Source organism: Taudactylus pleione, unplaced genomic scaffold, assembly GCF_031769625.1.
Source record: "Taudactylus pleione unplaced genomic scaffold, aTauple2 ptg000433l, whole genome shotgun sequence".
In the NCBI taxonomy this organism is placed as follows: Eukaryota; Metazoa; Chordata; class Amphibia; order Anura; family Myobatrachidae; genus Taudactylus; species Taudactylus pleione.
The window spans coordinates 436,393-449,810 of NW_028284835.1; the positions used below are offsets into that span (position 1 = coordinate 436,393).

General features: G+C 54.4%; 1 protein-coding gene across 1 annotated transcript in view; it reads right to left on the reverse strand.

The window, feature by feature from the left end:
* The window catches only part of TTLL5 (tubulin tyrosine ligase like 5), a 120,977-nt gene that overhangs the window by 43,240 nt on the left and 64,319 nt on the right, over positions 1–13,418 (reverse strand). Inside the window, exons 9-18 of the mRNA XM_088447462.1 lie at positions 11,712–11,813; positions 11,412–11,503; positions 10,363–10,470; positions 10,198–10,279; positions 10,047–10,108; positions 9,897–9,976; positions 5,611–5,712; positions 2,928–3,019; positions 2,785–2,847; positions 2,593–2,711 (exon numbers count right to left, since the gene is read on the reverse strand). Coding sequence (XP_088303588.1) covers positions 2,593–2,711; positions 2,785–2,847; positions 2,928–3,019; positions 5,611–5,712; positions 9,897–9,976; positions 10,047–10,108; positions 10,198–10,279; positions 10,363–10,470; positions 11,412–11,503; positions 11,712–11,813 — 902 coding nt within the window. The remainder of the gene's footprint in view (positions 1–2,592; positions 2,712–2,784; positions 2,848–2,927; positions 3,020–5,610; positions 5,713–9,896; positions 9,977–10,046; positions 10,109–10,197; positions 10,280–10,362; positions 10,471–11,411; positions 11,504–11,711; positions 11,814–13,418) is intronic.

Consider the following 13,418-nt stretch of genomic DNA (forward strand, 5'->3'; position numbering starts at 1 on the left):
ATCTGCGCTGCCACTGTGAGAAAATGGCTGCTGGAGACCTCAGAGGAGGAGTGGCCGAGTAGCTGCAGCTCAGCGACGCCAGACTCCGTGCTGAAAGGCGCGCTGAGCTGAGGGGAGGAGCCGCTGACAGGGAAGGCTTCCTCCCCTGGCTAGCATATTAACCCCAGGGCTTGCCGGCATCCCGCTTGCCATATATCCCTGGTGGTCTAGTGGTCCCACGGGTTATTCCTCCTCAGAGGGGGAGCCCGCCGCCACCGCTAGCGGCCCCCGGTCTGTCCCCTAGGACCGGGGGCAAAGGACTGCATCTGCAGGCAAAACCCGCGAGCCGCCGCTAATCGGCGACTCGCGGCTTACCTTGTCCCCGGCGACTCCGGCAGCAGTCCAGGGAGGGACCCAGAGTCCGGCTAGTACGGACTCTGGCCTCCCGCCGCGATCCCCAGTGCAGTACTGGCGTCGCAGCGCCAGCGGGGAAGGAGAGCGGCAGCGTGGGCGTCTGCATAGACAGCCCGTCGCTGCCACACTAGAGCCTCTGTTTTAAAATAAAAATCTAACAGGCTTTTTTTTTTTTTTTTAAATAAAAATAGAAAGCTTTTGGGGGCTGCTCCTGCAGCCCCCCTGCGCAGGTGACCCGACTCCGGCCGGGCACCAACTCAAACTGAGGTGCTGTGGCCGGGGGTGGGGTATAGAGGAGGACGGACCCAAGTGCATCCTGGGAGCAGCTAAAGCTTTAACTGCGTGGTGCCCATGGATCCAGATCCAGCTATACCCCCAAGGTCAACCCTATGGACCCTGAAGTAGAAACAGCGATATCAACCAAAGTCATACGTAGCTCTCAGGTGGTCTCGGTGACGCCTAATACAGTGCCACAACGAAAAGTGTTGGGTCTGGACTACTTGGTTGAGTTCCCCTGGATTATTCAGATACGCACAAATTGTTTTCAGAAATGTACGTACAATATATTTTATCGTTATCAGCACATGTTTTGCCTTAATAGTATTATACCATGTATCTTTTGTCTTTTGTTCTGAGTGACTAATAAAAGGAGACTTCAGCTGATATTGCTGTTTCCTGGAACTAAGTTTATATAACAGATAAGTTGGTTCTTTTATTTGAATTGTACCGGACCACTTTCTACCATTACATTATGCGAGCACACCGGTGCTTGCACCGATTTATTGCACTAGGAGGCACCTTTTGTTCTTTGTGGCCTAGATACATAAAATGTGAGATTCAAGGGGAATAAATATTCAGTGGTCTCCACCTTAAAACCATTTGTTCTGTAACTCTCAAGGAAGGAAATACCCCTAAAAATGAAAAGTTATTTTAAATTTAACGTAAACGAAGAATCTCCAGTGGAGACGGCTGCAGGGATTAGAGAATCAGCAGAGATAACGCTGAATGGGATTTATATCAGAAAAGAGCAGGGAAGGGAACAAGTTGTCTTTATCTAACTCATTCACACTGTGTTTTTGTGTAGGACGCAGTGACGGCTGTGTGTGTGCGTCTCTTGCTGCAGTTCATGTAGCGACTTCATGCTAATGCCGCTACAAGGCCCCTAACTGGGGTATATATATCCGGGGGGTAAGAATGTGCAAGGACTGGGACGCCCACTCTGAGCGTCTGTTGGTGTCACTATAGACGAAACCATAGATCGCGCCGTCTAAACGTGCACCAACCCCAGGCCAGGTGCTGATTCTCCGTCACAGTATGGCCTCCAATGACAACGATGAAGTGTCCACTTTCAGCGATACTCCTATAAGACGCAGCATCTCAGCGCGTCGGAATAGACACCTCCCAGTCTCCGGCCAATACATGTCTAATACATTTCACAAACTGTGCATCTGAATCAGTACTGCGACTCTGTAAGCTGACAATCAGGACGCATGCGCTGTACAAACACATCGTCTCGCTGCGTCAGACATCGGCAGTGCACGCGACTCAGGTCCTATAACTGGGGATTTTCAAAACCGTGAGGCCTCTGATACTTTGCCCTTGACCTGGCTCAGGGCGGCGTTGAGCTATTGTAAAAACCCTTTACACAATTATATATACGTGGCCTTATGTAAAACCCTGCGGAAGGCATGGGCGTGATTCCCGCGAGTCTGTCTGTATTGTTAAAGCGGCAATAATTTAAAAGACGAAACTAGGTTGGTTTTGTCCTTAATATTATTGCCATTTTAAAAAGAAGGGCAGACTTGACTGGAATGCTGCCCATGCCTTCGTCCCGCAGACTATTACACAAGGCCCATGGAGTTCAGCAGAGATGGCTGCAAGGCCCTACAGGACACGTATCATTGGTTAGAAGAGAAATACATGTGACGGTGGCTGACATCTTCTATACAGCCAAGTCTCAGTAATACGGGTGAAGTCACCTCGTTATATATCTAGCTCTTTCCTAACTCCTGGGAATGTTCCTTAGTAATTGATGAGAGTGCTCACTGATGACTTCATCTGTACTTTGCTTTTAATAAAAGAACCTCTGACCATTCAAGACAGTAAAACATGTCCGGTGGCTCATTTACACGTCTCACAAAGATTTACTTATGATAGTGTGACGGCACCAAGTTCTGTTCTCCTTCCCTATCCTATTACCTGCTTTGCGTGACGTTCTGTGGCTCCTGGTTTTACGTTGCTGTAGCGACACCAGTTTTCTTTCATACAATGCAGCATGCAGCTTCGGTCCGGAGTCACAGTTTCCGTTTGTAAGCGGCCTGTGGGAGAACCGGAGACTGTTGCACTCTGCAGTTGCTGGGCATCGGAAGCCAGCCGCAAGGTCACACTTACCTGTCTGGAAATAGGTGCGCTGTCAGCATGTAATTAAGGGAAGTTTTATGTTCCAGGAACGACCTGTATAAATAAGAAAAAATTAGGACCATGTTTTGCAGACAGGATGACAACAAAGCCCCTGTATAGTGTGACACGCTTACCCGTAAAGTGACCACGTGTCGTGCCTTGGGAAGATACGGACAAAGCTGCCCCGCCTTGCTTCCTCGTCCTGGACCCTGCGCAGTATCTTCGCCTGGGAAGTGCAAGGAGGGCAGAGGGGAATTAGTGTGTCATCATTATGTGGAAACCAATGAGGAGTCATAGACATGGGCAATTCAGCTCATTATGGGTTCCTGAAAGAAGCCAGGAATCGCCCCCGGTGGGTAAGGAGAGAGGGAGGGGGAGAGAGAGAGGGAGGGAAGGAGAGAGGGAGGGAAGGAGAGAGGGAGGGGAAGAGAGAGAGGGAGGGGAAGAGAGAGAGGGAGGGGAGGAACGAGAGAGAGGGAGGGGAGGAACGAAAGAGAGGGAGGGAAGGAGAGAGGGAGAGAGAGGGAGGGAAGGAAGGAGAGAGGGAAGGAAGGAGAGAGGGAGAGAGAGGGAGGGAAGGAAGGAGAAAGGGAGAGAGAGGGAGGGAAGGAGAGAGGGAAGGAAGTAGAGAGGGAGGGGGAGAGAGGGAGGGGGAGGGAGGGGGAGAGAGGGAAGGAAGGAGAGAGAGGGAAGGAGAGAGGGAGGGAAGGAGAAAGGGAGGGGGAGAGAGTGAGGGAAGGAAGGAGAGAGGGAAAGAGAGGGAGGGAAGGAAGGAGAGAGGGAGAGGGAGGGAGGGAAGGAGAGAGGGAGGGAAGGAGAGAGGGAGGGGGAGAGAGAGGGAGGGGGAGAGAGGGAGAGGGAGGGAAGGAGAGAGGGAGGGGGAGAGAGAGGGAGGGAAGGAAGGAGAGAGGGAGGGAAGGAGAGAGGGAGGGAAGGAAGGAGAGAGGGAGGGAGGGAAGGAAGGAGAGAGGGAGGGAGGGAGGGAAGGAGAGAGTGAGGGGGAGAGAAGGAGGGAAGGAAGGAGAGAGGGAGGGAAGGAAGGGGAGAGGGAGGGAAGGAGAGTGGGGGGGAGAGAGGGAGGGGAAGAGAGAGAGGGAGGGGAAGAGAGAGAGGGAGGGGAAGAGAGAGAGGGAGGGAAGGAGAGAGGGAGGGAAGGAGAGAGGGAGGGAAGGAGAGAGGGAGGGAAGGAAGGAGAGAGGGAGGGGGAGGGAAGGAAGGAGAGAGGGAAAGAGAGGGAGGGAAGGAGAGAGGGAAGGAAGGAAGGAAGGAAGGAGAGAGAGGGAGGGAAGGAGAGAGGGAGGGGGAAAGAGGGAGGGGAAGAAGAGAGGGAGGAGAAGAGAGGGAGGGGAGAAGAGAGGGAGGGAAGGAGGAAGAGAGGGAGGGAAGAAGAGAGGGAGGGGGAGAGAGGGAGGGGAGAAGAGAGGGAGGGAAGGAAGAAGAGAGGGAGGGAAGGAAGGAGAGAGGGAGGGAAGGAAGGAGAGAGGGAGGGAAGAAGAGAGGGAGGGGGAGAGAGGGAGGGAAGGAAGGAGTGAGGGAGAGAGAGAGAGGGAGGGAAGGAAGGAGGGAGAGAGAAGGAAGGAGAGAGAGGGAGGGAGGGAAGGAAGGAGTGAGAGAGGGAGGGAAGGAGAGAGAGAGAGAGAGAGGTGGGGAAGGAGAGAGGGAGGGGGAGAGAGAGGGAGAGAGAGAGGTGGGGAAGGAGAGAGGGAGAGAGAGAGGTGGGAAAGGAGAGAGGGATGGAAGGTGAGAGGGACAGAGAGAGATGGGGGAGAGAGAGGGAGGGGGAGAGAGATAGAGGGAGACAGAGAGGTTGGGGAGGTGGGAGGGAGAGAAAATAAGACAATTGTAAAGCTGGGTACACACTAGACGATACGTCGTCTGATCCCGTGATTCAGAACGACATATCGGGTACACCGTCTATTGTGTACCCATGAAATGTGCGCTCCCGCTGGGTACACATCGTGCTATGCTAAATGCTGTTTTGTGAGTTGGACACTAGGAGGCTGACTCAGAGATGTAGGTTAATTCGATGTTAACACTAATCTCCGATGTTTTAAGAACCACGAGAGCCGCACTGCGTGTGTACAGATCTGGGTCTGTGATTTTACTCGCTATGCCCCAAAAGCCGCAGCGTGATTAACATGCCGCTGGCGTTTGGGATGGCGACTGCCAGTGTGCCAGGAAATGGGGGCATGTCGGTTCCATTATCTGGGCGTGCCAAAGACAGTGGCTGTGTCCTTGGACGTAGCTTCACTGACTACGGCACAGGATTTCAGCGTTCTAATACAGCATTGCAGAATATAAATAAATTATAATAACCACGGCGTAGCTTGTATATAAATGGAGGAAGGAGAATTAAGCATAGAACTCATGATCTGACAGGGGCGTAGTATGGTCATACAAGGTGGAGATGGTGCTCTGGGTGCCAGGGCCAGCTGCTTGCGCCGTCTCAGGCACATATTTTTGCCCTCCCCATTTGTTATCATGAAAGGGAAGTAGTTCCCGTTCGGATCACTCCTGGCTGATGTGTCATGTGACTGCTGCAGTCACATGGTGCACACTGCACAGAGGCTGCTGCAGTCACATGGTGCACACTGCACAGAGGCTACTGCAGTCACATGGTGCACACTGCACAGAGGCTGCTGCAGTCACATGGTGCACACTGCACAGAGGCTGCTGCAGTCACATGGTACACACTGCACAGAGGCTGCTGCAGTCACATGGTACACGACAATGAAGTATATCAGGTCGTTTCCCATATACATATTGTACAGGGTACTTATAAATACAAAGTATATGGAGGAATGGAGCAGCACTCACCTCCTCTGTAGAAAGTCCCAGAGTGCAGGATGTCTGTCTCCCATTCTTATCTCTGCTCCCGGCCTGCAGCCCAACGCTAATGTCACTGGCAGATAGGGGGCGCTACGGGCATAAAGACAGTGTTTCATTCTCCACTGGCAGACACCAGACAGTAACCCACTCCTGATGCCAGCCACTCACCCACTCCTACTGCCAGCCACTCACCCACACCTCCTGCCAGCCGCTCACCCACACCTCCTGCCAGCCACTCACCCACCCACACCTACTGCCAGCCACTCACCCACCCACACCTACTGCCAGCCACTCACCCACACCTCCTGCCATCTATTCACCCACACCTACTGCCAGCCACTCATCCACATCTCCTGCCAGCCACTCACCCACACCTACTGCCAGCCACTCACCCACACCTCCTGCCATCCATTCACCCACACCTACTGCCATCCACTCACCCACACCTCCTGCCATCCATTCACCCACACCTACTGCCATCCACTCACCTACACCTCCTGCCATCCACTCACCCACAACTACTGCCATCCACTCATCACACCTCCTGCCATCCATTCACCTACTGCCAGCCACTTACCCACCCACACCTACTGCCAGCCACTCACCCACACCTACTGCCATCCATTCACCTACACCTCTTGCCATTCATTCACCCACACCTACTGCCAGCCACTCATCCACATCTCCTGCCAGCCACTCACCCACACCTCCTGCCATCCATTCACCTACACCTCCTGCCATCCATTCACCTACACCTCCTGCCATCCACTCACCCACAACTACTGCCATCCACTCACCCACACCTACAGCCAGCCACTCACCCACACCTACAGCCAGCCACTCACCCACACCTACTGCCAGCCACTCACCCACACCTCCTGCCATCCATTCACCTACACCTCCTGCCATCCATTCACCTACACCTCCTGCCATCCACTCACCCACACCTACTGCCAGCCACTAACCCACACCTACTGCCAGCCACTAACCCACACCTACAGCCAGCCACTCACCCACACCTACTGCCAGCCACTCACCCACACCATCCACTCACCTACACCTCCTGCCATCCATTCACCCACACCTACTGCCAGCCACTAACCCACACCTACAGCCAGCCACTCACCTACACCTCCTGCCATCCATTCACCCACACCTCCTGCCAGCCACTCACCCACACATACTGCCAGCCACTCACCCACACCTACTGCCAGCCACTCATCCACATCTCCTACCAGCCACTCACCCACACCTCCTGCCATCCATTCACCCACACCTCCTGCCATCCATTCACCCACACCTCCTGCCATCCATTCACCCACACCTACTGCCATCCACTCACCCACACCTCCTGCCATCCATTCACCCACACCTACTGCCATCCACTCACCTACACCTCCTGCCATCCACTCACCCACAACTACTGCCATCCACTCATCACACCTCCTGCCATCCATTCACCTACTGCCAGCCACTCACCCACCCACACCTACTGCCAGCCACTCACCCACACCTACTGCCATCCATTCACCTACACCTCTTGCCATCCATTCACCCACACCTACTGCCAGCCACTCATCCACATCTCCTGCCAGCCACTCACCCACACCTCCTGCCATCCATTCACCTACACCTCCTGCCATCCATTCACCTACACCTCCTGCCATCCACTCACCCACACCTACTGCCATCCACTCACCCACACCTACAGCCAGCCACTCACCCACACCTACAGCCAGCCACTCACCCACACCTACTGCCAGCCACTCACCCACACCTCCTGCCATCCATTCACCTACACCTCCTGCCATCCACTCACCCACACCTACTGCCAGCCACTAACCCACACCTACTGCCAGCCACTAACCCACACCTACAGCCAGCCACTCACCCACACCTACTGCCAGCCACTCACCCACACCATCCACTCACCTACACCTCCTGCCATCCATTCACCCACACCTACTGCCAGCCACTAACCCACACCTACAGCCATCCATTCACCTACACCTCCTGCCATCCACTCACCCACACCTACTGCCATCCACTCACCCACACCTACAGCCAGCCACTCACCCACACCTACAGCCAGCCACTCACCCAAACCTACTGCCAGCCACTCACCCACACCTCCTGCCATCCATTCACCTACACCTCCTGCCATCCACTCACCCACACCTACTGCCATCCACTCACCCACACCTACAGCCAGCCACTCACCCACACCTACAGCCAGCCACTCACCCACACCTACTGCCAGCCACTCACCCACACCTCCTGCCATCCATTCACCTACACCTCCTGCCATCCACTCACCCACACCTACTGCCAGCCACTAACCCACACCTACAGCCAGCCACTCACCCACACCTACTGCCAGCCACTCACCCACACCATCCACTCAACTACACCTCCTGCCATCCATTCACCCACACCTACTGCCAGCCACTAACCCACACCTACAGCCAGCCACTCACCTACACCTCCTGCCATCCATTCACCCACACCTCCTGCCAGCCACTCACCCACACATACTGCCAGCGACTCACCCACACCTACTGCCAGCCACTCACCCAGACATACTGCCAGCCACTCACCCACACCTACTGCCAGCCACTCACCCACACCTACTGCCATCCACTCACCCACACCTACAGCCACTCACCCACACCTACTGCCAGCCACTCACCCACACCTACTGCCATCCACTCACCACACCTGCCAGCCACTCACCCACACCTACTACCAGCCACTCACCCACACCTCCTGCCAGCCACTCACCTACACCTACTGCTATCCACTCACCCACACCCACTGCCGGCCACTCACCCACACCTACAGCCACTCACCCACACCTCCTGCCAGCCACTAACCCACACCTGAAGCCAGCCTCTCACCCACACCCAGTGCCAGCCACTAACCCACACCTACTGCCAGCCACTCAACCACACCTACAGCCACTCACCCACACCTCCTGCCAGCCACTAACCCACACCTGAAGCCAGCCTCTCACCCACACCCAGTGCCAGCCACTAACCCACACCTACTGCCAGCCACTCACCCACCCACACATAATGCTTGGGGTCAGCTACTCACCCACACCTACTGCCATCCACTTACCACACCTACTGCCAGCCACTCACCCACACCTCCTGCCAGCCACTCACCCACACCTCCTGCCAGCCACTCACCCACACCCACTGCCGGCCACTCACCCACACCCACAGCCACTCACCCACACCTCCTGCCAGCCACTAACCCACACCTGAAGCCAGCCTCTCACCCACACCCAGTGCCAGCCACTAACCCACACCTACTGCCAGCCACTCACCCACCCACACATAATGCTTGGGGTCAGCTACTCACCCACACCTACTGCCAGTCACTCACCCACACCTACTTCCAGTCACTCACCCAGACCTTATGGCGACCATTCACCCACACCTAGGGCCTAATTCAGACCCGCTCGCGAGCGCTCGCAAGCGGGTCGATGTTGGCCCAGTGCGTATGCACACAAGGGAGCCAGCTCCGTCGTGCGCATGCGCCACACCCGGATAGTGACGGCCAAGCCGTTGCTATGGGTCTCGCTACAAAGGGGGCGTGCTGTCGATGGTGAGTGACAGCACTCCAGGGCTTGCGGAAATGAGACCCTACCGCAAGACCATCGCGACCATCTTAAATTAGAAAGGACGGCCCTGATTCAGAGCGAGCGTTCTGTTATAGCGTCCGGCTCTGAATCAGGGCCCTAATGCCAGCCACTCACCCACACCTGTTGTCGACCACTTACCCACACTTAATGCCAGTCACTTAACCACACCTATTGCCAGTCACTCACCCACTCCTAATGCCAGCCACTCACCCACACCTACTCACAGACACCAGATGCTTGCCAATCACCCACACTTGATGCCAGCCACTCACCCCCACCTAATGCCAGCTACTCACCCTCAGCCACTGCCAGTCACTTGACCACACCTGACAGCAACCACTGACCCACACATAATGTCAGTCATACACCCGCACCAGATGCTTGCCAATCACCCACACCTGACAGGTGAGGGTAATTAACTGCCATTAGGTGTGGCCACTAACCCACACTTCATGCCAGTCACTAACCCACACCTCTCAGCGACCACTTACCCACAGCTAATGGCAAGTAATCACCCATACCTGACGATTGTCAATCACACAAACCTGATGCCAGTCAACCACACCTGCTGTTCAGCCAGTCAGTCACATCTGACACCTGTCAATCACCCACACGTGATACCCACCTGTGTTCGGTGGACTCTTCTCTCGTACTGTGTGACATTTACCCTACCCGGCCTCTGTTGAGGGTCCTGACACTCCACACCTAAAGAGGCTACAGTTAGGACACAGCGCTTACTTACTGTGTTGGAGAACCTCAGAGCTGTCTTACTTACCAACCAGCGTTAGCATATCCGAGATCATACTGGCCTTCACCTTCAGATCCAGGGGGGCATCACTGCGGGAGAATTCAGAGGATTACTGAGAGCAATAATTCACATAGTGAACGGCAGGCAGCAGCAGCAGCAGCAGACAGAGCGCACTCACCAGGCCAGGGACGGAGACAGATTGACTTCTAGCAGCCAGGGCCTGAGACTGCTATCAATCAGCACATCAAACCCATAGAGCTCTGAGGGGGCAATAAGGATATTAGTAATGTAAGCCACCACCAGGGGTCAGTGTTACCTCCTGCATATACTGAGTTATGCTCACCAAAGCAGTTCCCTCTGTGGCTGAGGAAGGACTTGCAGGCTGTGGCTATAGGGAGTTCCCCTGAGATGACAGTCTTAGTGATCAGATCCTCCACCTGAGACATCAGTGCTGGCAAAAGAAGGACACTCAATGCAGAGTCACAAAAGACTGGCATAGGGGGAGAGAGGAGCGAAAAAGAAAGGAGAGAGAGGGAGAGAGGGGGAGAGAGAGACAGAGAAAGAGAGAGAGGGGGGAGAGAGAGAGGGGGTGAGAGAGAGAGGGGGGAGAGAGAGAGATGGGGGAGTGAGAGAGAGGGGAGAGAGAGAGGGGGGGGGAGAGAGAGAGGGGGGGGGGAGAGAGAGAGAGGGGGGGAGAGCGAGAGAGAGAGGGGGAGAGAGAGAGAGAAAGGGAGAGAGAGGAGAGAGAGGGGGGAAAGAGAGGGATGGGAGAGAGAGAGAGAGAGAGAGAGAGAGAAGGGGAGAGGGGTGGGAGAGAGAGGGGGAGGAGAGAGAGGGGGTGAGAGAGGGAGAGAGAAAGGGAGAGAGGGGGAGAGAGAGAGAGAGAGAGAGGGGGGGGAAGAGGGTGGAGGAGAGAGAGAGAGAGAGGGCTGGGAGAGAGAAATGGGGAAGAGGGTGGGGGAGAGAGAGAGAGAAAGGAGAGAGAGAGAGAGGGAGAGATAGAGAGGGGGGAGGGGGAGAGAAAGAGAGAGGGGGAGATAGAGAGAGAGAGGGAGAGATAGAGAGAGAGGGGGGAGAGAGAGAGGGGGAGAGAGGGGGGAGAGAGAGAGGGGGTGAGAGAGAAAGGGAGAGAGGGGGGAGAGAGAGAGAGAGAGGGAGGAAAGAGGGTGGGGGAGAGAGAGAGAGGGCTGCGAGAGAGAAAGGGGGAAGAGGGTGGGGGAGAGAGAGAGAGAGAGAGAAAGGAGAGGGAGAGATATAGAGGGGGGAGGGGGAGAGAAAGAGAGAGGGGGAGGGAGAGAGAGAGAGAGGGAGAGATAGAGAGAGAGGGGGGAGAGAGAGAGAGGGAAGACACACAGCAGTAACATGATGATGCACTGGAGATCTCATTCTTACCAGCCGTGTCCCTCCCTTCCTGTTTTAGATAGCGCAGCATGGCGCTCATACTCCATTTATTTCCATAATCCTCCACTTCTGGGTCATCACAGCTAATAGAGGACAGAACAGCATGAAAAGTCACCCAACCTGTGTAATATAGGCTAAGGGCACAACCACCGGCCCCTCGTACCTCACACAATCACCGGCCCCTCGTACATCACAACCATCGGCCCCTCGTACCTCACACAACCACTGGCCCCTCGTACCTCACGCAATCACCGGCCCCTCGTACCTCAGACAACCACCGGCCCCTCGTACCTCACATAGTCTCCGCTCTTTTTGTTCACACTGTAGTTTGTTAGGTGCATGAACTGGTTTTTGATATTTCTGGCCGCCCGGTCATAGCGCACTGTTGCAAACCTGAGAAGATAGGGGAAATGGGGTGGGTGACAATGCTGTGCTGACATGGAATTAGAGGCCATGTCGGCATGGGAGAAATAAATTGGAGCCCAGGTCTGTGTGAGAGAGGAATTGTGAGGCTGGGGCTGCGTTAGAGAGGAACTGGAGGCTGGGGCTACGTGAGAGAGGAATTGGAGGACTGTGCTGTGTGAGAGAGGAATTGTGAGGCCGGGGCTGCTTTAGAGAGGAACTGGAGGCTGGGGCTGTGTGAGAGAGGAATTGGAGGACTGTGCTGTGTGAGAGAGGAATTGTGAGGCCGGGGCTGCGTTAGAGAGGAACTGGAGGCTGGGGCTACGTGAGAGAGGAATTGGAGGCTGGGGCTGTGTGAGAGAGGAATTGGAGGACTGTGCTGTGTGAGAATGGAATTGGAGGCTGGGGCTGTGTGGAGAGGAATTGGAGGCCGGGCTCTGTGTGGAGAGGAATTGGAGGCCGGGCTCTGTGTGGAGAGGAATTGGAGGAAGGGGCTGTGTGAGAGAGGAATTGGAGGCCGGGCTCTGTGTGGAGAGGAATTGGAGGCCGGGCTCTGTGTGGAGAGGAATTGGAGGCTGTGTGGAGAGGAATTGGAGGAAGGGGCTGTGTGAGAGAGGAATTGAAGGCAGGGGCTGTGTGAGAGAGGAATTGGAGGCTAGGGCTGTGTGAGAGAGGAATTGTGAGGCAGGGCTGCGTGAGTAAGGAATTGCGAGGTCGGGAATGCGTGACACAGGAATTGGAGGCAGGGGCTGCGTGAAAGAGGAATTAGAGGCTGGGGGTTCCTGGTTGAGAGAGGAATTAGATGCTACTGCTAGTAATGTGAATTAAAAGTCAAGGCTGCGTATAAGAAGAATTACAGGCTGGGGCTGTGTGAGAGGGTTATTAGATGCTGGGTTTCTGTGACGGATATTAGAGGCTGGGACTGGGGGACAGGCAAACTGGAGGCTGGGACCGCCGGACAGGGATATTGGAGGCTGGAACTGTGGGATAAGCATATTGGAGGCTGGGACTGTGGGACAGCGATCGAAATCCAAATCCTTTATTAATGTCCGTGGGATGGGATTTTATTATTCAAATATAACCATCCTCTTATTCTCTGATGTTATACTTTCAATAATTCTCCATTAAACGGTTGATATATATAAAAAAAGGAAAGAAATGGGGTATATATAGTGAAGTACCGTTTTATTCAATCCAAAATACACATTAAAACATGGACACAAAATGATATATGCAGTCCCGTACCAGATAATGTGGGGTACCTGTTTAGCGCACCCAAATTTGCCTCTGTATGATTAAGGCAATAGCCCGGGTTCAGATGCTGGAACACCAGATACTCATCAGAGTGCAATAAGGACCTCCACAAATTCCTCTGCTGGACTCTCTGCCTACATATATCACCACCAACGCGTTTCTGCTCTCCTGGAGCCTTTTGCAAGGCACATAATTGGAAAATAACACAAGAAATACCCAGGGAGCACAAAGAACCACGATTACTTTATTGTAGAAACTGTGTGAATTTTAAAGTGAAGGGGACCACTTTGGTGGTAATTTGCTGCACCTTTGTTTAAAGCGCTGGTTTGTCTATATTTGTTT